Source organism: Pagrus pagrus, assembly GCF_965226575.1.
Source record: "Pagrus pagrus genome assembly, chromosome: 3".
Lineage (NCBI taxonomy): Eukaryota > Metazoa > Chordata > Actinopteri > Spariformes > Sparidae > Pagrus > Pagrus pagrus.
The window spans coordinates 24,813,644-24,839,699 of NC_140187.1; the positions used below are offsets into that span (position 1 = coordinate 24,813,644).

Here is a 26,056-nt window from a genome sequence, read left to right on the forward strand (position 1 = left end):
CTATTTTTACCTTCCAGTTAGCTTAACTTCTTCCATGAATATAGGCATAAATTATTTAATTGTGTGACATGGTGATGTGGTGTGATGTCACAAAGTCACGGAATTAAAGGCGGGACTAGTGACAAGGCATTTCAGGAGCAGTTTTTCCTGTGGGAGAGAGGAGCTCTCATTTGCATGGCCTTTTTAACTTTCAAGACCTTTTACTTGTACAAGAACCTATAAAACATTGAAGGAAATGAAAAAAACAAAAAGCATCATATTTCTTCTTTAAAACTAATGTGCTGGATAAGTAGAATTGAATATGTACATATTTTGCTGTGCAGACCCATTTTAATTATGAAAAAGTCAATAGTCCTGCTAACTCGTGGATAAACACTGCTGCTCTTGTAGCTGCCTCCCAATAAAAGCCTCCCACTGGCTCACCGATTGAAAGCTTTAAATGTGAAGCAGCAGCAGCAGCAGGACATTTCCTGTTTGCATGAAAACACAATTATTTTCATTTTCAGATGATTAAAGCAAAATTATGAATACTAAATTCTGTTACTGCCACGGGATCCTTCTAAATGCCTTGAATGTATGAACATGAATGGAGGAGTGTATCTAAACTCCAGACGACAGCGAATTAGTTACAAGTTTTAAAGGTACTGAGAGCTGAGAGCAAAACCTTCAAAAAGCGCATTTTTCTCATCACCAACGCGGCCACACATGGGGTGAGCCGATCAATTTAGTGAGGATGGAGGCAGTGGCCACGGTCTGCCCTGTTATCGAATACTACAGTATGGGTTTTTACAATGATCTCCTGCTGTGAGGCCACAGTATGTGTTCACGGCTTGGTGCAATGTACTGTAAACAGACTATACTGTGCCCATGAAAACGCACACCCCTGTTTTCCTCCAGAGATTTGTTTATTAAAGACATCACCATTACTGTTTGTGAGTGTTTTGTGCCTCTCACATCTCCTTCGTGGGATACCTACTTTCAAGCATCACTGTCAGCATGGATCCTTTCACAAGTCTGCAGAGCTGTAGCGTGGCTCCGGCCAATCTGTTTCTAGCAGAAACAACAATTAGTGTCTGCAAACTTCAGATTTATTTCAACGGCACCAATCTGCTCTGTAGCAAGAGGAAAGCTAATTTCACACAGAGAGCAGAGGCTAAACTGCATTTTCAACAATTCATGTGCAATTGTGTCATTGCCCCAGTACTGAGTAACCCTGAACTTCTACTCTCATTTATAGTGCAGGACGCCTAGATGGGACATTTATTCCTTTGAGACTGCAAGCTCCATGTTCTCAACACAAGTCCTTTAAACAGTATCCTTCTGACTGACTGTGCTCGTCCCCAGGCAACGTTGGTTTTATTGTCACTGGATTTCAATCCTGGCCTCCCTCTCTCCACGGTTACCCACTGTCATGGTTGTTGCTGACTTCAAGGCTGCACTTTATCCCACAACCCAAATGACCAATAGCAGGAGCAACAACCAGTTTGATTAATCAGCATTTTTTCAGCCTCCACAGACTGCCATGCATTATTGTTCCTAAGCAGGGCCACCAACCCATATCACCACTCTGCTCTCTCCTGGGTAGTAAGGCTACAACTAGCCCCTTTGGTTTGAATTTGAAATCTATCGTACAAGCTGAGAGAGCAAAATGAGGATCAGGAGATCATGCTACAGTGTTTCTCTTCAGTCTGTGTTTTTCTGGTGTGGGCAGAATATGAGCTCAACTCCCTGCAGTTTTCTGCCACAGGCCTCTTGCCTTCTGAGTGTCAGACATGCCTCCGAGAGGACAGGGTGAAGCAGCTGAGAGAGTGCTTTTGTGTAGTCTTGGTGAGGGTGCCAGGTGAGGGTGCCAGTTTTTCTTTCTGCAATGATAGGTAAAGTACTTCTTGTGCTGTCACTATAGGATCTTCTAACTGGTTGCGTTTTGGTTTAGAAATAGTTTAGTAACATCGTTTTAATGGTTACATTGCCAAGTAACATTCGAAAATGATTTGAAATTACCCCCAAATTGCAATAATTACCTCAAAGGAGATGCATGATTCACCCTTTTGGCATCATGAATATCTGTACCAAACTTCATGGCAATCCATCCAATAGTTAGTTCACCAAAAGCAAAAAAATGGCAACCTGCTGGTGGCGCTAGAGGAAAAGTCAAGGGGTCTCTAAAGCATCTGATTGATTAGATATTTTAGTCAGACCAAAGTGACAGACAGACAGACATTGCTTTTGCCTACAGATGTGCTACTTGCAAACCTGCTCTTCACACACAGCAAATAGTTTTACCAAAGTAACAAATACATTTTACAAAGGAGTCCTGTTCACTGTCTGACAAAGCTGACATATCTGCAGCACACTGGTAATGGTGTTTCCATGGCAGCTTGCTACAACACACATCAACTTCATTATTCAATCACAAATGGATTTCCTAGAAAGGTATGAGTCTTTCCAGTAAAAGACTTCATCTTTACACCTCACTTGTATAAAGTGAAATGAATTATCCACCAGTATTTATTTATGGCTTGTATTCCCTGAACCTTTGCTGAATATATAAACATTTGTCTGAGGATGATGTATGATGTTTGCACAGAGTGCTGCTTCAATAGAGGTTGATTTGCGCTAATGACATTATTTATCTGCCGAAATGAGATGTGACGAGAGTAGCAACACCCTAACAGTTTGCTAACAAACTGCCATCAGTTCAGGTCCTCACACTTTGTCACATATTTGTGTCGCTGCAGGGAGTTGATGCACTATATTAGCATCGTACCTGGGCCAAAAATGCTCTGTGTCAGCGTATTTTTCTACTTTACACCTCCCTTTGAATAGCATCACTCTGACTTAATAGATATGACTCATCACTTAGCTCATCTGTGCATTTGTTAAAATGTTGATTCCTTTTCTGAGAAGTTCTCCTTGGGTCCTAGTCGTCGTAGTTAACAGAAAAAAATGACTTTATTTTGTAGCTCTAAGAGCTAAGAACCTGTTGATAGTGCTCAGAAGTTTAAGTTAAACATGCTCCAATGTGTCAAAAATAAAATGTTTCTAATTGTCAGTCTAACTCAAAATGTGCTTGCAGATATTCATGATTTTAAAGTGTGTGGCGCTAATCTCCAACCTCAATACATTTTTGATTATTTCTGCAGATGTATCCCTCCTGACTGCATTACACTCTGCATGTTTCTGCATGAATGTCCAAGTGTTTGTCATTGACATGGATGTTTCATGTGTTTGTGTGGGAGGGCAGTATTCTGCTAGCGTGTCAACATTATCCTATTATATAATTGGTCCTTATTTATAGTGTGTGTGCTGCCGTTGGATAATATCACAAGCATCCATCTGTGAGCAGTAGAGCAAATAACATGAGTCACTACAAGGGCAGAGGTAGTGCCACTGGAAAATCCTTTTAGACCGATGGAGGGGGTATATGAATCCTTCATAGCTGTGAGAAAAACAATTAATAGAAATTAAATTATTAACATTTCTGTCTTAATGACCACTCTGCAGGGTATTAAAAAATGTGGTTTGTAATCCTAACCTTCTCTCAGCCATGAAGTAGGATTACTGGTGTGCAGAGAAGCTATACAGACGAGCTGGTTAAAACCCCTGTCAGAACCAATTGTGAGAGAAAAAACTGTGACCTCCGGTGCTGCCTTCTCGCCGCTGTCCTGTCATCTGTGGCTCTCTGCCCGAGGCGCAGCAGATCAAGGCTCTGGCACTGGTTGAGTGTGGCCGACCTCCGGAAAATGCGATGTCTCAGGAGGTCAAGCTGAAACAGAAGGCAGTGCGCAAACTCTCGTCACAAATCCAAAGCGAAGAGAATGTGGCTGTTAATTTCTGTTTGAGCAACTTTGTGTTATCGGTGGTGTGATTTATATCTTCTCTAACTGGGCTATTAAATGTGACACCACCAGTACATATCTATAATCATTAGTAAAGTTGTCATTTTGTCAATTTCTGGCAGAAACGAATGGTCTGTTTATGCGACACATCCTTATACTCAAACAACTGAATAGGTTGATTGTCTGTGTGTCTGTAAAACATTATATCTCTCAAAATTACGTGTATCACGGCTCCCATAACAACATGGCCGCAGCCTTACTGCGACACATGTGCTGGACCATTGTCGTACAGTCACAGTGTGGATACGTTTTGGCATGTAAAGCACTTGGTTAAAGTTAGGCAACATGAATACTAAAATGAATGATGAACGAGTTTCATTAAATCGCTGGGCTGCTGTGCTCTCTGGCCGGAAGGGAGACCTCCATACTTTGATCCCACATGATTCAACACATGCTGTCTCCCTCCACAAACATATGCTGGCAAGACAACATATATGGCCTAATTAGTGCGCTGTCCCTTAGCTCATAAGACTGGAACTGCGACAAAAAGCTATGAAGATAAATTTGGCTTGACATAGAGCACGCTGTGGTAACATGTGCAGCCAATTAGCCCCCTCAGCTTCGTTAAGTTGAAAGGCTGCAAATCCACTCATACTGTTATGGATCATAATTGTTGGAAATATGACAGAATGCAGCTAACACAGATTTTCTGAGTGCGTAGAGGCATGATTTTATCTCTCTCTCTCTCTCTCTCTCTCTCTCACACACACACACACACACACACACACACACAAACACACAGGCTTCACATATCATTAGGTGCACAAGTCCCTGGAAAACACTATTTTGTACTGAGCGGATTATCTCAGAGCAGATCTACGCTGACATACCAAACACACACACACACACACACACACACACACACAAACACACACACACAGGCACACACAATGTTGGCCGCCCCACTCTCGCTGCATCATGTGTGAACTAGATTTGTCCTTTCCTGTCCGAAAGAGAGATCAGTGTTGTTGTGGCTGCATCCAGAAGAAGTCTCTTGCTAATGTTTCCTGGTTAAACTCTCGTCATTAGAAATAAATCACATTTATATTATAAAAGTTGCATTTTTCTTTTATTAGAGAGATTCCTTACAGTCAAGAGAAGCACAGTGTACCTACTAACATCTGACAGATAGTGCCGACACACTTGTGATGCCACATGTGTTGCATTTGGTGAACACAGTGTAAAATATTACTGTTACAGCAGTGCTGTGTCAGTGACAAGTGTAACAGGCCTTTAATTTTGCTACAGATTTAATTTGGGGACAAGAAGAAGATTACATCAACAACATTTGTACGCTGTGTTCATTGTGATTTTCCAGGGAGGCCACAAAGCAAAGTCCTTTTAGATGATATTAACATACCTTCGGCTCATTTCAGACTCTCTGATGTTCAGCTGATTTGTTTCATTATCTGTTGCTGCTGTCTAGTATGGTTGATCCCTAAATCAAGGTTGCAGTGCGCTCACTTTAAGCTAAAATTGAAAATACATCTTCTGAATATGAAAATTAACCACGGTGGATAAGGAAAAACACAAGTTTATGTAAGGTGGATATACATGTGTGATTGTATACTATACGTGATCAGATTAGGTAGACCACATCTGAAGGTGGTCTGGTCAGATCTTAACCTTAATGTAATCCTGACAGCCCGACACCACTTTCCTAAGAGACATATCTGTCCAGAAAGTTGAAAAGTCACATAACCCGGCCTCTCTCTGCTACTGAAAGCAATTGCTTAAAAGTGAATAGAAGTAATGACCAAGTCTTCTTTTTAAAGGTCCCATATTATGAAAAACTCACTTTTTCTGGGATTTGGGGTGTTGTTTTGGGTCTATGGTGCTGCCACACACATACAAACTTTGAAAAAAGACCATCCGTGCTTTTTTGAGTGAGATACAGATTTCTGACGGTGTCTTGACTGCAGTTTCCAGATGAGCGAGTCAAATTTCGACCGGTCGTTGACGTCGACAACCGATCATTTGAATAATCCCACCCACAGTGTCCACCCACCAGGTACAGCGCTACCGTCTCGGAGATCCGCCATTACGCTATCAAAAGCACCATGTCGAAGCGCAACGAGAAGTGCTCTGTTTTTGTTTGTAAAAATCAACATAAGTGCCTATACTCTGTCCCAGCTACAGAAGAGACAGTGGTTGCGTTTCATTTTTAATGACAACGTGCCGGCTACGGTTCTTGTGAGTCTGTTTGTGTGTGCTAACCACTTCACATCGGACTGCTTCAGTAACGAGGGTCAGTACAAAGCTGGCCTTGCCTCGACACTGACTCTCCTAAAAGAATCAGTCTCAACCATACGGACCCAGCAGCTGCACCCGAGCCACAGGTAAGTGTCGCCAGGTTTAGATAGTATTTACAGTTGCCTACGAGTATGGTGAAGTCAGCTTGAAACTGGCTAACTAGTTAGCTCCACTTCGGTCCGCTATGCAACGGCGTTTGAAGCGAGTTTAATGTTAATAATGTTACGAGGGAGCTTGGTTATCACAGTGAAAAGTCTGGAAACGTGCAGACTGGAGACAGAGGCTATGCGGACAGTGTCCAAGAGTTTGGAGACTGTGTTGGAGACAAACACAGCTTTCGCTAGCTGTTTTTAGATGTTACCTGTTGCAGGTCAGTGGGGGATGGGAGCCGGGTGGTTGTGTTGGGGAGTCCTGCTGCAGCCGCAGAGTCTGTATTTTTCTGAGCCTCTGCTTCTGGGTCCGATTCTGGGTCAAACTGGTGTGGTTGAACGACAGCATCTCGCAAGCCATAGTGATACATCCACCGTAAACATTAGCACATGCTACCGCTAGCGTGAACGGCATCCTCTTCCTGAGAGGGGCGTGTGTTAGGACGGAGCTCATAAGCATTAAAGCTGCAGGCACAGAAACAGCCTGCTCTCAGCAGAGCTCAGTAGAGCCACTTTTAGACAGCTGATATTCAGGACCACTGATGGGTTTGGGGCAATACATTTCGAATACAGTGTTGTTGGACCTCTGACAGCTGTGTGGAATTGATGAAAAACAGTATAATATGGGACCTTTAAAGCTCTGGTCTACGATCTGAGAAAGGTTTGAAAAAAGCATCCCCCCCCCCCCACACCCCCCTCCCCTCTGTGCTCCTTAACCCCTCCCCTCCAAGCTTGTATCGCTCTCCCCTCGGAGTCCCGCGACACACCCCCTCCGGCTACAAGCTTTTTTTTTTTTCTCTCTTCAACGAACTTTATACGTCCCGCAACAAGCACCAAGAGCAACAAGCCGGCAGAAACCAAATACAGCAGCTTTGAATGCGGAGTAACGATGTCGGATTCACAGATAAAGTTATTACAATGCACGTTGAAACTCACGTAAATCTTGTAAGTCATTACAATGTCCACAGCTAAGCTCCACAGCCAAGCTAGCGTAACATCATTAGCATGCTACAGCTATGTTACCTTACAGCTACGTAATCAGTTACAACAGCTAAGTTAGCCACTTCTAAAAGTTACTGAGGGCCAAGAGACTAACAGATGCTTCCGCCAGCTTTCATCACAACGATCGCTTCCACATTGTGGCTGAAAAACAAACCTGTGTGAGTCCCAGCTGCTGTTCGGTGCTACTCAGACTTGTTGTTAGCTTACAATGCTAGCATAGAGGCTAACGTCTCCGTCGAACAAGTAAACAAGTGTTGACAATACTGCAGCGACAGACACCGTCTAATAACAGAAACAAACTAACGGCAGCTTTCACAGTCATCAGCAGCATCGGCATGAAAGTTATCTGTGTCACAACATCCACAATAGAGACGAAGGTTACCTGCTCAACAGAAACGCCGCTGTATCAGCACCGGGTCCATATCTTCACGGACCTTTCGCCACCGTTCAAATGATGACCCGATGTTTATTCGGTTTGTTTCACATCTCCGGTTTGTGTCTTTTCAGTGACAGACTTTCTTTCTTTGACTCTTTGTGGTGGGGCAAGCAGAGGCAGCTGAACAGCTCAGGGCAAAACAAACCTCTTGTCCGCTTGTAGTTTCAAATGCGGAAGTGGGTCGGGACCAGACGTGAGCAGGAGCAGGAGAGTGAGCGAGGATTGGATCGGAAAATTGATCCAATAGGAGCCATCCGGGCCGGATGGTTCCTATTGGTCAATTTCTTTTCAGTTTTACAGACACTAGAGAGAATGATTTTTTTTGGTTCCTTTTACTCTCCACATTGTGTGGGTGGTACTATTGGGTCATAACCACCATCTAAATGATGTTAATAATAATAACAAATCTTTCAAATCGTAGGCCATAGCTTTAAGGCTGGGGTTGGTAAGACCAGTGAAACCAAGCTACATTTTGAAAGCATCCAAACCAGCCCAAAATTATTTACAGTGTTTAAAGTCAAGAGGAGAAATGTATGTTTCTCTGTGATTCCTTATCTCACATGTCATTGAAGCCAACCACAAATATATTCAGTTAGACAAGCATGAAATAGTACTTTCACTGATGGTTTAAGTGCAGCAGCTCAAGAACTGTATTTACCTCGCTTAACAGGTGGAATTTACAAGCCTAGATTGAATAACATGTGAATGCTTGTTCAGTTGTCAATATGTCAAAAAGAACGACTGAATTGTGAGTTCAGCTGAAATAAGGTTTTTGTGATTATGGACAGCAGGAGGGGGGACACGGCTGTCCTGCTTCTTTCTCAATGATGACTTAAATGAAATATTTTCAGGTTTGCTGAACAAAAGAAGTTGAAAACTAAAATATTCTTTATTTTCTTATTGCTGTGGGGTTTAACTGTGGAAGAGCTTTTAAGAAATTACCTAAAAATGCTGGTGTGGAAAAAACTTGTTTCACCATTACTCCTCCTTAGTGTGTATTCATTTATGCACATGCACACAGTCATCTGCAATCAGCTGTCTGCATTTTTTCAAACATTTTATCCAAATAAGGAGATGGTTTATTATCACAAGCAGTCAAGTTTAAGAGGCTGCTAAAAGATAATGTGAGCTGAGCCTTTATTTTGCTCTTAATGGAAATGCTCCTGTGGTTTTTAGCTCTTTGACTGTCTTCACAGAGGCAATTATGCGACAACAAATAACCTATTGTGAGGATAAAATGCAACATCCACAGATTTATAAGTGTGCCCTGTGCATCCTGTAGCCTCAATTGATCTCTTTGTGCATTTTCCAGCTGGTAAAAGACAGCCTACAGCCACATTTACAGAACTAATGTCCTTAGTCATTTACGCCATTAACAATGAGGTTCAAGTACACAAACAGGCTCAACCAGGCCAATATATCTCACTTCAGCATGCACTACTGTGGGAAAAACTGTGAAATATGTGGCTATATGGCTAGCCAGCTTCCTGGCTTCCTGAAATAGCTTACAGAAACCATTTCACAGCATGCCTTGCCCTATGCTGAACACTATCTTCATCCTATACCAATATTCTGTAAGGCTGCAGCGTATTCAAAAAGGGCCAGATAACCAAAGTCCAGATAAGACATAACTTATAATATTATCAGGAGGCTGCAAATAATTACTTTTATTTGTGTCCCTCTTCCATTGCTTTATGTTGATGTTTGTGCAGTATTGGTGTTTGGTTGTTATCACTGTTCATGTGTGAAGTCAAACTTTGAAATGCAAAATGTTATCAGTCACATATTTGAGCAGAAACTCTTCTTCACTTCATAATGTTTGGTTGCACAATTTACTGTATGCATAGCCACCACAAGAAGAAGCAGCCAGAACCGCTCTTCCACCCAAGTGTAAGCCCAATTTGACGTCAGCCATCAGTTTGTAGACTTTTGAAGCCTTGAGTTAGGCATTATGACCATCGCAAGCTTGGCTTTTTTTTTTTTTGGAGCAAGAACTGACCATATTTGGACAAAAAGGTGGACATGGATATGATACTTATTGGATCAGACTGAGAATCTGACAAAACTCCATGGTAGCGGCCTGTCAACCACTAGGTAGCCTCGTACTAAAGCATACTCTGCTTTATCATCTATTTTACTATAAATTGGACCATAATTTACTGAATGAACTTCATGCTGTATTTAAAAAGACTTGAAACTCGTGATTGAGACCGTAAACTCATAAAGAAACTGTTTACAAAGGTAATTAAGGAAGTGAGAAGTGGGGTAATTTTTTTCTCATAAGCTTACATGCAAGCAGACTTCGTTTTGAAACCAGCAGAGTCACCCCCTGCTGGAGATTATAAAGAATGCAGGCACTTTTGCATTGACTTCACTTTTCAGACCCAGAAGCTCCGTTCAAATTTTTTACAGTCAGTGTTTCCTCCTTTATCTTTCCCCACGACTCACTGCTGGAGAAGGTGATCGGCCCACTCGAACAGCTTGCTCGTGCATAATCTCTGCAGCAGGGGCTCATGTAAGAACGCCTGAAAGGCTACAGTCTGATGAAATACGGTCGAAAATGTCACCATCCATTACGTTTTCAACAGTGGCATTCCACTTGCATCCATAATAGAAATGGCATAGAACTTCACAAATCCTGTCTGCATGAGTCTTGTGTGTTGAGGTAAAGTGGATGTTTTCCTTCGTGCGGAGAGAGTCAGACTTGTGGTTAGCCATAATCCTCTAACAAGGTGCTTTGTCCCTTCTACAGGAATTGATTTCTCTTTCTTTGCATAATGATGCTGAAAACATTATCTGTCTGTGTAACAAAGTTTTTCTTTCACACCGTTGAAGTGTTTTCAACTCACAGACTGCACAATATAAAAAGTTTTGCATTGTGTTTTACTGTTAGTGTTTGTAAGAGTAGTTGCCTTTTCTGCCTCCTTTTTGTTTCCTTTTTGCTGGATTGTATAATTTCATACAGACTGAAAAGAAAATTAAGTTTCCACCTGAAACAAATATCATATTTAATATCTGGGAAGGAGGGTCAAAAAGGGTAAATATGACCTGATCACTCATCAGTCAGTTTGTCAATGAAATAAACTTGTGCTTTTTTGATCTACAAAATAAAAAAGTAAATTGAGCAGTCGGACCTTCTGACGTAACAGTTGCATATTAAATGATCAATGTTAACTTTCATTGAAAGAAGAGCAAAGGACCGAACTGAAGGCTTTTCTCAGTGGAGAAGATGTTTCCGCTCTTCTCTTGACTGGCTTCAGTAAGAGTTAGATTTACTTACCGGATCCCCTGGTAGCACTCTATAGACAGACAGTTTGTCCAATCACCTGCCAAGTATTTTTTGAACGTGCCAGCCCTTATCCAAGTAATGACTTTCCCAATTGTTGTGTAAAAAATCATTGGCACATCAGGTTATCAAGCTTAGGCCACAAAACTTCCTGGTTAGGTTTAGGGAAAAGATTGTGGTTGGGTTTGAATAGCTACGGGTAGTTTAGTTTTATTACATCTGTTACTGTAATTTATGTACTCACATTGAAACACTGGTCTCCTGGGTGAAAGTCTTGTGTCTGTTTCACTTATACATCAGCCCAAACCTCCCAAAGAACTTCATGGTAAGGATTAGATTATCACAGGCATGCAAAATTGGACTTTGACCTTGGTAGTGCACACAATTTGAATGCATAATGGTTTTTTTTTAAAATACATGTTTTAAAAACATTTTATGAGAACTTGTTCAATATATTTGGCAGCTTCAGTCATTTTGGATACCGGACTATTTTGAACCTTGAATATGGTACACCTCTTTTTCGTGTCTCTGCAGCAAAAGTTGATATCTGTTGTTGAATTCATTGCCATTTGACACACCAAACTCAAAACTAATCTTTCAAATACAAATTAAACTGGAAGATGGGGGTGGAAAATAAATCTACCAGTTCTAAAGCTAAATGAGAGTCACTCTGCAGCAGCATTTTCCCCAAACCTTACGAAATTGAGACTATAGTGGTTTGAACTCAAGTGCTCTACTGAGTTTGCAATAATCTGTCAGGATGAATTACTCCCTTTTACATTTGAGCTCAGTGGGCCAAGTTTTTCGATTTCAGCCTCCTAGTTTGACGTCATCACCCGCCAAAGCATCCAAATGTCAACATCTGCTCTCGGAGGTTTGGAAATGTTGGTTGCACATTGTACTCGAGGGTAGGCCTGAGGACCTTCTGACTTTCAGCAAGGAGAGCTGCAATGCTAAACTGTTTAAGACTGGGATTGTGAGGATGTCAGCCCTTGTTTCAACACAGCAACATCACTGAATAATGTCGTTCTTTTAAAAAATGATTTTTATTTTTTATTTTTTTGCAAGACTTTTTTTTTGAATACTGAAATTGTATATATATATATATATATGTGTGTGTGTGTGTGTGTGTGTGTGTGTGTGTGTGTGTGTATTTCAGTATTTCAACAATCAAAGAAAGTTTTAAAAGGGTTTATCTTCAGATTACAAGTCAAAATCACATCCAAGATTTCAATTCAGTGAAATAGATCATAGCTGATTTAATCTTCAGTAATCAAGTGGCCATGAAACGGTAAAATGTTTTTTATGATAAGAGGTTATGTGCTGAGGAAACTCGATAGGAGGATGGTATATGGTACACCTGTTCAACTGGCAGCCCCTGGGCTGAATGCAGCCCTTTAACTACCTCATTGTGGCCCTTTGATTATTGTGTTCGTTGGCTAATTGGCCAATTCATTAGTTAAGTTTATTGCCAAGCACAGAAATACTCTTATTTCAGTATTTATATATATTTCTTGCATTTTTTTGCAATGAAGAAAAAATAAAAAGGTACATTGTTTTAACACATTCAAATTCCAAACTTTACAGCTCAGACGTTTGAAAAGAGTAGATGAATAGGCCAGATATATGACAGTATAGTGTCAGACATTCACTGAGGCCCATGAGAAACGATTCATTACACCATGTGGTAGGAGGGCAGGAGAAACGAAAAAAAGGTGGCATCACTTATTGTAACTTTTGTACTAAGGTAAACTAGAAGTAGAAACAAACAATGAGGAATCATTGCCTACTTTGTGTAACAGATGCTCAGAGTAAAGTCATTTGTTTCTGTCATTTGGTTTGTTGTAACTAATTGTTCGTCATCTCCCGTCTCTGTCAGGTGGCATCCCCTTCATCCTGACCGGGGAGCTGTTTGAACAGTCCTACCGACCTGCCGCCTTCATGATCGCTGGCACCGTAAACTGGCTGTCCAACTTTGCTGTGGGCCTCCTGTTCCCATTCATTCAGGTGAGTTGCTAAATGTGCAGACATTGTGTCAGGGTTTGGGTCAGGTTTTGGAGCTCAGTCGGGTCACGGTACGCCAGTGGAGATGCTTCAAATAAAACAAGTGACACTTTTCTAAAATAAAAGTGTTGCACCAACAGTAAGGCATCAGTGGATTGTCAGCTGGACCAAATTGTGTTTGTCACTTCAACCTTCACAGTCCATCAAAGTTGTCAGCTCCTCATTAATCCCTGCAGCGACTGTCTGCCACACCATGTTGTTGTGTGGTTGTGCTGCCTGTGATGTTTCTGTAGTCCAGTCACGTCAGGATGTATTTTGTATTCTAATTATACACAACTACTGGGCTCTACTTGTTGCCCCTGGAAGGGTCAGTGATCCCTGCTAATTTACAGGCTCCTCACAATTATGGTTTTTAAGTTAATAATTAGAGTGTTCCTGACAGAAATGGCACAGCACCTTTATTTCTTTTTACTGGGTTTCCACCAAATCATACTTGTTCACCTAACTAATGGAAATATGGAACTATTGGCGGCCAATGAGCGTCACTCTACTGACGTTTGCAAGGTAGCTTTTTCCCCATAGCTGTGGTGCTTTTAAGGTCAGACCTGACTTAACAAGGAAACAAGAGACAAGGAAATAAACACATACAAGTCCAACATCACTTCGTTATTTAACAGAATTTTTGACAGAAATCCTATCATTATGAACTAGAAGCATATTTGACAGAGGCGGGCATTTAGGAGGCTGGGGTGGCAGTATAATGAAAGATGCTATTGAGTTGCATTATGGGAAGAGAGTTTTTAAAGGCACACCCATATTAGGGAATTAAAGTCAGAATATGTTCTGCTGCTTCAATTTCGACCATTCCTTTTAAATCATCTTGTGATTCATCCTACTTTTTGTCAGTGCAAGGCTAAGTCCTTTGTTGACATGTTGTAGATGTGTTTTTCTAGTAGCCCAATTACTAGTTAAATGCAGCTGTCATAGCCACATAATGGCCCGTGCTTCACTTGCCTCAAGTGACTTCAAATCTGTCTTTCTCCGCTCTTAGTCAGATCAATTAATGTACATGTTTGTAGTGGGGTGTAATCTCTGTCAAAATGCCTTTGAGATGTCTTGCTGCTGATGTGCTGCTTTCATTGCTCAGCCTTGTAAGTAAGGTGTTACCGGTGAATTGAAGCACTTTCAAAACCTCAGAGCAGCTGTAGTTGTTGTTTCCCAACAAAATAATATGAAATAGTCGTACGTTTGGTTCAGATGAGGAGGTCTTCAGGTGTTTTTTTCCAGCCAATACAGAAATGAATACTTGCTTAGCCCACAATCACGTTTTTATCTTTTCAAGAAGACCTAATATAACAAGTGTTCAACACGAAAATACACTGAACAATTAAGGTGGACAAGTGTGTGTGTTTTTAAGAGTGAAGTAATAACAGTTTCAGACAAAGGAGCCAATTAGTTTCTGAAACTGGAAGGTTTTTCCTGGAGGCTGCAGGCTCCTCTTTCAAATTCTAAAACCCGACTGCTGCTCCAGGCGGCTCCACATCACTGCCTCTTCTCATTTTACCTGCTCTGTTTCTGCCCCTCGGTGCCTCTCCCTCCTTCTTTCTTTGGCTTAAGAACTTGTTTCTTTTCTCTTTCTCCCACCCTTACTTTCACTCTAATTCTTACATTAAACTTAAGTGTTTTTCACTTCACTGCGGCGAGAGTACATTGTGTTTGTACACTTTTAGGGTTTAGTGGTATTAGAGAATATTGCTCGGTGCCTGCTTTGGCCACTTGATGGATTGGTTGTGTGTTGTTGAGTTTCAAGTTGAGTCTGGTGTTATTACTCTATATTGGAGAAACCCTATGGCTGGCTGACACTATAGCTACAAGTCTGACACTTCACTCATAGGTTGTATCTGAAATAACTTTCAGTATGAGAAACTATGACAGTACACTGTCAGAAAAAATGGTATGAAAACAAACAACAAACAGTGGGCAGCACATCACCAGAGTAACAGAGGGTAACACCAGAGCTCAGATTGCTGTGCAGCTAGTGGTCCAGACTGGGAACTTGGAGCACTGGGAAAGTGTTGGTGTTTACATCTCTACTACAGGAATGTTGAACCAGGATGGGAAGGGGCTAACTGGTTAGCATGCTAAATATGTCTGTAACACAATATATAGACATCATGACGTCAAAACTGGTTTTTCTTTACTTTCCGTGGATAATTTTAGTTAATTTTTTTTTATGTTGTCAACTAAAATTCTTACATATTGTACCTTTAAGTAATTAGTCATTAACGAGATGTCACTAGTTTGTGCCACTCAGCGGCTGGTTCAGAGTTCATCAGGAGTGACTCATGAAGAAAGTGGTCTATATATATTTACAGATATTTATGAACTAATCATTACCTAATGATTACTTAATACAATATCTCCCAGTCGTTGTATCCAAGTTTATCAGGAATTACTCTTTCACGATTATTCAGTTTGTTCCTCACTCGTTCCTTTGAAACTACTCATATTTTTGTGTACCTTCATTATAAAGTGTCAACTGTGAAATGTATCGTCATTATACAGTAGTACACACAATTCCTACAGCAAAGTGAAAGAAAGAAGTGCCAATATCGTACCCACTACTTTCTGCAATGTGTCAAATTTTATGGATGTGAAAAGTACAATTGTGTGTGACCATGTGTGAAACACTACACCTGTTAGAAATGAGGCAAACATGAAAAAGTTTCTCAGGTTTACTTTACTGCTCAATATGGATTGAACTGAGTCTTGGCTCTTTATATAGGAAGTAGTGAATGCATGGATTAACCAACATCTGTTCTTCAGGTTGTGTGCTGTTGTGTGGAGGAGTAATAGCAGAAAACAATACGTAGGGAGCATGTTAGACAAATACATTTCTCCTGAGGAAATTTCACTGCATTTTAAAACAAAAAAGGTATAATATTTTTACATTTTATATTCATTTTATACAAGGTATAATAAGTGTTGTAAAAAGTATCTGTCATACTTGAGTAAAGGTAAAAATATTGTGTTAAAATATTACTTTGGTAAGAGTGAAAGTCACCCAACTGAATAGTACTTATATTAAGTATATCAAGTATCAAAAGTACAAGTAAAAGTAAACGATACCTACGTATATTGACATGTATTTATATACTGTTTATTTTGGGTCAACTGATTATAAGATCTGATTTTCAACATATTTTTTGATGATCAGAAGCAGTGTTTTTTTCAAATCTGATCGTTAATAAAAACAAATTAATTTAAAAATGTGCTACTTAGGCTCTGATGCAGCATGTAATCTACAAAGTAACTTATAGTTATCAGATATATGTAGTGGAGTAAAAAGTACAACATTTGCCTCCAAAATGTAGTGGAGTGGAAGAAATGGAAGTACTCAAGAAAAGTGCAAGTAGCCCAAAATGTTTCTTAGATGTTAAAGTACAGTACTTGAGTAAATGTACTTAGTTACATTCAGTCATTGGGTATAATATTTTTACTTATCCATAGCTACTATCTGCAAAGTCCTATCAATGATGACTGATATCATGAAATGTAGCAGCATAGTTTTCTTCTCATGTACTGAGTGCTATATCATAGGCAGCTGGACTTGTTTCAGTTTCTTGAAGACTGAAGAAGCCTCTTCGACGAGAGTTCAGAACTTTCATCAACATTTTCTTCTCAAGTAAACTTAACAGAAAAGATGCCAAGAAGCATCAATAGCCCTGCCATCCCCTTATCTGCCCCCCTACCAATCCCACACTCCATCAGGTAAACATGAAAGTCAAATACACAAGCATGGATAAATAAATAACAAAAAAATGATTGAAAATATTCATCACAAATGTTTTATTGAGTAGGTCATCTTTACTCATTGCCTCCTTGTGATCTCATCAGTTTGTAGATATCAAAGTATGCTCACCAGCGTGCAGAAAGTCGTGATATATTCATGGTGTAGAGAGGGCACTTCACCACGTTTTGTCCACTGGAGAGCTAACCTAGAGGGCACTTTATCATGTTTTATCTACCAATCTAAAAACACAGCAAAAGGAGGGACCAGGTGGGGCGAGTCCACCAGTGCTGATGAGACATGAGCTTCCTAAGGCCAGACATCAGTTAGAGTAAAGCAAACCCAGTGGACAGATTCAATTTAATTCACATTCCTCTTAAGAAGAGAGTGGATATTAGTGGAGCACCACCAGCGTTAGTGACATGCAGAGATGTGAGGAACTCATCGCCTCTGGCATGAAAGCAGCTCGGACCGCTCTGGGACAAAGTGTCTGAAGTTTGCCAGGAGCCAGGAGCAGAGCTGTCTTCAGCGACAACACTTTGTTTTGCATTTTCTCAAAGGATGTCTAGTCAGGGTGTCCGACACCAAGTTCAGGATCATAACCAGAGGGTGAGAGAGTCTGTGATGTCCTTATACATGGAGCAGCACAGCAGACAGAAGCTTTTCCTTCATCTGTCATGTCCTACAGGAAGAACAGCACACCTGAACAATAATTTCCCTTCTGTTACACCAATTATGAACATGTGCCACTTTGTGCAGCCATTTTGAATATTTTGAATGGTTTCCATCACGCTGGTGGGCCGATTGGCAGCATTCTGATTTAGCCCCACATCAGGCAGGTCCTGAGGGCGAGCCATTGAGTGAGAATGTTAAATTCCTCTGTGCGCCTTGAATACAAACTCTTTCCCTCTGGCTGTGCTGGGAGAATCAGGCTGAGAATGGCATCACACAACAGTGTCGAGGGTTTATTTGTGGAGAAAAAATCATCCACAATGGCCTGCAGGTACAGAATATCTGTCAAACCCTGCTGACAGCCTTTGGGTTTAGAGGATTCTCCCTGGACGGGAGGTCTGCCCCCGTGGGACTCTAGTTGTGTGCAATGACAGGAAATGTGTGCCAGCTTGTCAGACTGTGTAATGCGAGCTACCAGGGTGACGTGACCTGATTTATCATTTTTGGATTCTCCTCCCCAAATCTGTTGAAATGTGTGAGAATCAAAGGGAAAAACTGTTTTTGGAAAATTTAATTTACAGCACAAATAAGCCAGCATAAGTAGTCTCACTGTTTGCTTTTAAAATGACTCTAAGAGGCACTCTGGTGCATAACAAGCAGCTCATTTGTATTTTCCTCTTCACTTTCTATCATTCTAAGCATATTCTGAGCTGCGCTTGTCACAAGAGGACCTTGTTTACTGCATACTGCAGTGAACAGTTTCTTCAAGAAACAACCTTTTTTTATAAGCCATGTTTTTTTAGCCATGTATTCCTTGTTACTGAGCCGAGACAGGTCTCTGAAGTCATGACCAGCTGTTCATTTCCACTCACAAAGACAGCAGGGTACATTTATAGCAGTCAATACTGAAATCCTGCTTGGTTTCAGAGCCATCCGGTTCACTACAGTGTGCCAAAGTGTAACCACTTGTCTGGATTTATGAAAGAGAAAGTGAAAGGGAGTGTGCTGGAGCTGAATTTATCATTTATTTATTTGTGTGTGTTTCATACAGGTTCTTGTGCATTGAAAAGATCTTGAAAGTTACCAACAAGAGCTCCTCTGTCCCACAGAAAACACTGCTCCTGAAACGTAGTAGTAGTCCTGCCTTTAATTCTGTGACTTTGTGACATCACACTACGTCATCATGTCACACATTTGTGTAATTTGTGCCTAGCAGCAATTTTGAAACATAAGAATTGATTTAGCACAGCTGCTCTGTTGTTGTTAGCGATGCTGGGTCAGGCATGTGTCAGCTGACCAATCAGAGGAGACCGGGTATTCGGGAGGGGGAGGCTTAGAGGGACCTTTATTGACTGATTTTTTATACCTAAATAAACAAACTCTCTTTGTTTTCATGGCTGAATAAACTGAATAAACAAACTGACATTAAAGGACAACCCAGTTTCATACTGTTTTACTTTGTTTATATTTGGCGGACCCTGCCACCTTTCTAGCTTCAAACAGTGTTCTGGGGACCTTATTTTCCTTTGAGAACAGCTTGTTTATTCACTTATGGAAAATAAATATTTCTGAGTTGGTATTATTACCTCATTAATATTGTAAATATTGAGTTTGAATTTCTTCTCCAAAAACTACATAGTGCCCCTTTAAAGGTGCAATGTGTAAAACAAAAATGGTTTAAAAATTAAATAATTAACTAAAATTCTCAACAGAATTTGAAGAAATTAGACTTTGACGTTATTTGAAAGACATCCACGTATTGTGTTGCAGAGATATCTATCAAAGCTAACATGCTAACCAGCTAGCCCCACCCTGTCTCGTAATGCCACTTTGTACAACAAGAGGTGACAGTCTGATAGTATAGCTCTGGTCCTGTATGGTTTCAGCTGGGACATGTGTGTGAGCGCCTTGTTTGCTATGCTCCACAAACACTTTTAGCATTTTAAGTCTAATCAATAAACAAATTAAGCTCACAAAATGTCACGGAGGTAAGTAATCCGTGTAGTGTGTACATTTCATTTACCCTAAGCCCTTTAAGCTTGTAAGCTATACTGCAATTCATTCCATTTGTCTAAATAAATGCCCCATGTATTTGTTTTTATTGATGTTATTGGCTGACATGAAGTGAATGCAGGAAAACATTTAATGCTTCTGCTCTGAGAGGCCGGAGAGTTAATCTACACATGTACTGAAAATCTAAATTCCACAGAGTGATACATGCTCCATGGCAGATTTACTTCATCAGTACTCTCACTATTCCCAAACATATTAAAGGACATGACTCATTAAGTGCTACTTCATGAGAGAAACTAAAATAATTTCTCTGTATAGTGAGCTACTGCAAATGAAATGGAAGTGCTGTTGAGATAGATAGAAGAGGTAACTTTATGCAAACTAACTGATAAACAGCCTGGAGGATTTATCTGATCTGTAGTGAGAGTGAGTGGAAAATGAGCCCAGGAATGAGCTTGACAATTGCCTCTACATGTACTCTGTATTTACCGTCTCTCCCTCTCCGTCTCCAGTGTTCTGTAGCCAGTCTTTAATGTCTCGGCAGGCGTCCTAAATGAGTCCATTCTTCATCCTAACTGCACCGAGCTGGATCCTACTGGCTGCGATGTACTTTTCATCAATCATCTGTCACAGATCCTTTTCTCTGCCCATCAGATCTTTGCTCTCATCTTGACCAAGAGATGATTAATACATGTCGTTTACCTGTAAAGAAGAACTGATGACAACACAGTCACATGAGTCATCACTCTATAGGCAAAATGTGACATTCATATGCTCAACTTGACCTTTATTATATACTAGCGGTATCTGTTTATGAAGTGATTGCTACTATAGACAAGCAAAGAGGCTGTTATTGAGTTGCAGGAAGGAGAAATCACTGAGACATTTTAGCCTCAAATGGTCACGTTAAAGAAGTCTGGCCGTTCTCCTTACTGCCGACGTCCTTGTGCACAAGCCTTGTGCCTCTTTTGTGTCTCCTCTGTCTCGAAGTGTCATGTCCTTCTCCTCTCCGTTCCTTTGCAGTACACACATCTTTTCTCCCAACATTACTTCATCTACTGTTCCTTTGACCTTTTTTACATATTCATGCAACCATAAATCTTACCCTTCTGTGTCTTCATTTTTCACCGGCTCTTCTTCTTTCTTCATTTTCTCTCTATCACACCAATCTCCTACCATCCAGAATAGAGTAGTTTGGTGTGTGTTTCCTTTCCAGTTTGAAAGTCTATCTTTAGGGAGTTTCCTCTATATTCTATCCTTGACCTATATTCACTGGCTTTATCTGGATGTAAGGTACTGGTTACTGGGTTGCTTGAGTTTTTGTTCTCTTAGCGTAACCTGCAGTAACAGATGGAAATATCTGGCTCTTTCGCTGCAGTGCTGCTGTGGTCTGTAAACCCAAAGGCAGAAAGACACTAATATAAAACTGATATGTGGTCTATTGTTAATATAGATACATTGATTATAGCCAGTTTAAAGGAGTAGTTCAGGAGTTTGTTTCAAGATCGATTCCATTCTTATGTTAATACTTTATTATGGAGCTGTAACCAGAAAGCAATTTTCCCAGCTTAACGTCCGAGCTGTTCTCAGGGGACCTTTTTTCTGAGAACAGCTTATTTATTCAGTTATGGAAGAATACATTTTTCTGAGTTTGTATTATTACCTCATTAAGATTGTAGATATCAAAATTCTGAGTTTGAACTTCTTCCCCAAAACTACAGTACATTGTGCACCTTTAACTAAACACAATGACTGGAAACTGTCTGAAAAAGTCTGTGATACATAAAATATTAGCATTTAGATCATAATTGTTACCTGTCTACCTGACAGTAGAGTTGCACATATCCAGAAGAAGAGAAGAAGTGAAGTCCTGCTGTCTGTTATAATTGCCCTCTGTGCAAAGGACATAGTCGCTCAGCTTTTTATAGAGGCAGAGCTTTGCCCACGGTCATAATGTCCCACTCGTCCCTCATTAGATCCTAATGGCATTTGACATTTCAATCTTCGTGAGTTGAAAAAATATAGATATGTGCGTTGAGGTTCATGCCCTCTTAAACCCCTCAGTTTTCTCAACTTATTCCAGCACTTCTTCACTTTAACATTTCGGCCTTCATTGGAAGAATAACGCCAGGGGCTTGCTTTTAGCTTTTACAAACAATAATTTACAGTTATTAGAAATACCTTGTGTGGGCAGTTTTGCTTGAGGGTATCATCTTAGATTTAACTGATTTAGTTAATTTGCTGTGTGGTTATTACACAGTCCATAAAACAGATGTTTTGCATGCCACAACAAAACAATCAAGAGCGAACAGGAAATATTTTCTCATTATTGCATTTATGACTGAATAAACACATAAGGCACACAGGATTTACGTCCTTTTGAAGGATGCCTTGTTACTGTACGTACCTTATTAGAATTCCAATCAGGGGAACGTGCTAGAGACATTTTCCCTGTACTACTCCCCCCATGTTATTGGCTGACATGAAGTGAATGCAGGAAAACATTTAATGCTTCTGCTCTGAGAGGCCGGAGAGTTAATCTACACATGTACCGTGTCTCTGTTTAATGAATGCACTTTGAGTAATTGCATTTAATTTGCTGCATATTCGGTACTGAGGCATTATGAAATCTATAATTCTATAGATTGTTTTGCGCTCACCAGCTTAATCACATGTTAATAAGACAAAATTATAGTCAGACTTACAAGAAGCCCAGTATGTGTCATGCTCTCTGTGCCTTTATCTTGACTTAAATGATTCCCACTGCTGGTAATATATTTAGTCCAGAGGCTATTAGCCTTTTGCATTTCTTATCTGCATTTTCAATGTATTGTATTGAATTTCTTCAAACCCTCCCCTGTGCCTAGAAACCGTGTGCCTGCGTGAGCACCATGGCTCTGTAATTCAGGAGTGAGTCCGACCTCTAGTCGGTGCAGTTGGATGCAGGCATTCAGCCCGAGGCATTCATCAGGACGTTTGCGAGCAGTATTCAGTTACAGTGGCACTCTGCTGAGGATGAGCACAAACGACATGAGCACAGGACATTTCAGGCATAACCTTGTTAAGTTCTGAACAACAGGAGCAGGGACTCTGAAATTCATTAACATATCATTGTGCTGTATCCATCAATAAGCCTAATGTGATGGAACTACACAATATAATTAACGTGCATTACAGTACACCTATCTCCATTACAGCATGACTGAGTGAACAGTGTGCCTCATTTCTGTTCATGCACAAGTGCACACAGTTTTTGCATTACAGCTCATGTCATTAAATGCTGCAGCTACTACATATAATATCATTTAAAATGCTAAACCACCATAAATAACATCAGTTACACTTTCATAATGTACAGATATTGTTAAAGACAAGGTACCAATGGTAGAAGGTACTTAAATTCAAATATGAGGTACTCGATTAATGTAAAAGGAACCGTGTATCTTCATATACTGATCTTATAGATTATGATGCATTGCAGTAGATTAAACTCCAAAAGAGTATATTCATTTGTCAAAGTCAGCTCAACCTTTTTTCTTTATTACCAGTGTAACGCCGTTCAAAACATGCTATGTAGCGTAGATTATCTGGTAATGTGAGGGGTTAAACATGAGCCGCTCCACAACAACCTATGAGGCGACCTGGAGAAGCTGATGGTGCTCAGGTAAACATTCTAGCCCCTGAGGCTAATGTTAGCGAGCATACTACTGTTGGCATAAAGTTGAAATCTCACCCCCTTTTCTTGCTGAAGAATAGATAACCTTCGTATGTTGACCACATCGCCCCACTCACCCAGACTCTGATTTTGTTTATTTCTCACTGCGGCACACTTATCTCCATTTTGTTTACATCTGCTTCCCCATAATCATGAGTCTCATGAGAGGGATCACGTAAGGTGGTGGACCACTCCCCTTATCTGTAGTGTGTGATGTGCTGTAATTTTTAAATCTCGCTGTGTGTTCATGTTTAATATTAGAGAGAAGAAAATCTGTTTCTCCTTGCAGTATGAGTGTGACACAACCCGATTTAAAAGATGGTTAGGATTTTAAAAGATCTGTAGTGTGAGCCCAGCATCAATCTGCAGAGCCTTAAAGCTAGAGGGCTGAAGCCACTGCAGAGTGGTGGTTGCTGTTTTTTAAAAATGTATTAATACAGAAACGTGTCGCCTGTTCATATTGCACCACATTCGACGCTGCACTTCCATGGGTCCTCAGCAACACACCTGCCAAGTGTGAAGTAGATCCAAAGAACGGTTCTTGAGATATGCGAATCACAGACAGACAGTTTGACTGACAGGCAGTGATTCCTTGCTTTATGGTTAGATGAGTACTTACAGTACTTACTTTCAATACTTTAAAGCAGCTAAAAGGAGCTGTAATTTTAGATTTACTGAAACAAAAAGGCATCCACACACAAGCAAGGGTTTTCTTACTGTAACTTGAAGGCTGTGTTTTGAGGAACAGAAAGAGTGAGATAAAGTCAGGGCCGAAGTTTGAGATCAGAGTGAAACTCTGCTTGCGGCATGCTGGACATCGTAGTGACGTTGGGTTGACCTTCTGTCAAATGTTCTCTGCCTGTTTTCTCTACAGCCCCTGCAGATAAACCTAATTTTGTCCTTTCAGTCAGCTGCACCAGTGTGTCATGTGTGGGAGGCAAAGGGTGACCTGAGAGCTAACATAGCTGAAAAGGGCACATCAAACACTCAGTTAGTGGTTTCTCAGAGAAGGAAGTTGTTATTCTTGTCGGATCAGTCGATTTTTTTTTGTGTGTGTCATGTTAGACTTACCGATTTTAAGATGAAACACAAACAGAGCACACAAACACACGAGATCAGATCACCAAGGGTAAAACAGACTGGTGCTTTCACTCACAGTGATTGTGGGTTTCCTCCATGTGATTGGTTAGCTCCCCAATTTTCACAGGAGGATTAGATGTGTGTGTGTGTGTGTGTGTGTGTGTGTGTGTGTGTGTGTGTGTGCGTGTCTAAAGCCTTACTATCCAGATACAAACACCTAAAGGTACCCCATAGATTATTTGACCACTAGTGTTGCAGGAGAACAATGCTTTGATGAGCAACTCCTGGACTGTTTGTATCTGATGTTCTGCCACAAGTATGTGACACACATGTCAACTGCTGACTGCAGAGAGGCTATGAAAGTGGACAGCTACCAATAATAGGATACAAAGACCAGAAGACCATGTTAACAGTATAAAATTAATTTAATTGTAATTACATTACATTTTGTGATGATGTACTGTGAACTCCTCTTATCCAGGAATGTTGGAGATATCTAGAAAAGCTGTACAGTGGAAGTAATTCACGGAAATGTGTTGAACTTGCTTCAGCATCACAGAGGATGCTGGTGCGTGGCCTCCTATAAGCTATCGTTTCAGTGTTCATTAGTTTTAATGATCAGAGGGGTCTCATGGAATTGTCAGGAAGGTGCCACATCTAAATTGGTATGTGGAACCTCATCTGGAGAGTGTCAGCAAATCCACGGGACATTAATTACTGTATGCTCCTCGGCATTGTCTCTCTACATTGTCACCTCATTCCCTAATGCCTGATTGGATTTAGTAAGCTTGTACTGTATATATAATAATAACCATATGAGCATGTCTGCCTCGCTGCACAGATAGGGAGACAAATGTATTGTGATGATAAAATTGAGGGCTCCTTCATTTTGATGGATGTACAATAGGATTGGTAGCAATAGATGTCAGTCAGCCAAAGGGCACATAGAAGTGGAGCTGAATATGTAATCAGACAGATAATAGAAGCATACAGCAAAGAGGTAGCAATGCCACAGGAGACATGTGCAAATGGATTCAGCGAGGCAAAGAAAAGAGTGCGGGAGATAAGGCTGACCAGGGCGAGGAAGGAATGTGAGAGGCAGAGAGCAACAGGAGGGTTATTTTTAGCCAGTGCCACGAATATTGCTGTGTTGGTTTTGTTGGACCGACTTACTCCAAAGCAGACACTGGGCATAGCAGATCGCAGCAGTGACTCACTGGTTACTGACTGGCACCTGAAACCAGGTGACACACCACTGCACCGTCACATCCCGTTACCTCTACGACAGCCGCTGCTGACGTGTCACTTAGGCCTCTGCAGGAGCGGGTTTAGAAACTTTTGGAGGTTAAAGAAGAAGGGCACATTAGGGAAAGGAATAAGAACGTGTCAAGGCTCAAATTTAAAGGAGACCTATTTTGCTTTTTGTTTTTGTTTATTCCTTCAGTGTGTTGTATAGGTTATTGTGCATGTAAAAGATCTTGAGAGTTAAAAAGGTCAAAGTCCGCAGAACAGGAGCTCCTCTCTCACACAGAAAACACTACTCCTGAAACGCCTCATCCGTAGTCCCGCCTGTGATTTCTTGACATCACACTGTGTCACCATGTCACACATGCGCATAATTAATGCCTAGCAGCTAGTTTGGCACGTAAGAATTAATTTAGCACAACTGCTCTGTCGCTGTTAGTGGTGTTGGGTCAGGCGTGTGTAAGCTGACCAATCAGAGCAGACTGGGTATTTGGTAGGGGGACCTTAAAGAG

At 40.7% G+C, this 26,056-nt stretch overlaps 1 protein-coding gene across 4 annotated transcripts in view; it reads left to right on the forward strand.

Moving 5' to 3' along the window:
- The window catches only part of slc2a9l2 (solute carrier family 2 member 9, like 2), a 116,453-nt gene that overhangs the window by 84,336 nt on the left and 6,061 nt on the right, over positions 1 to 26,056 (forward strand). For all 4 annotated transcript variants that reach the window (XM_084347985.1, XM_084347986.1, XM_084347988.1 and 1 more), the window contains exon 12: positions 12,905 to 13,032. In XM_084347985.1, the coding sequence (XP_084204111.1) occupies positions 12,905 to 13,032 (128 nt within the window). The remainder of the gene's footprint in view (positions 1 to 12,904; positions 13,033 to 26,056) is intronic.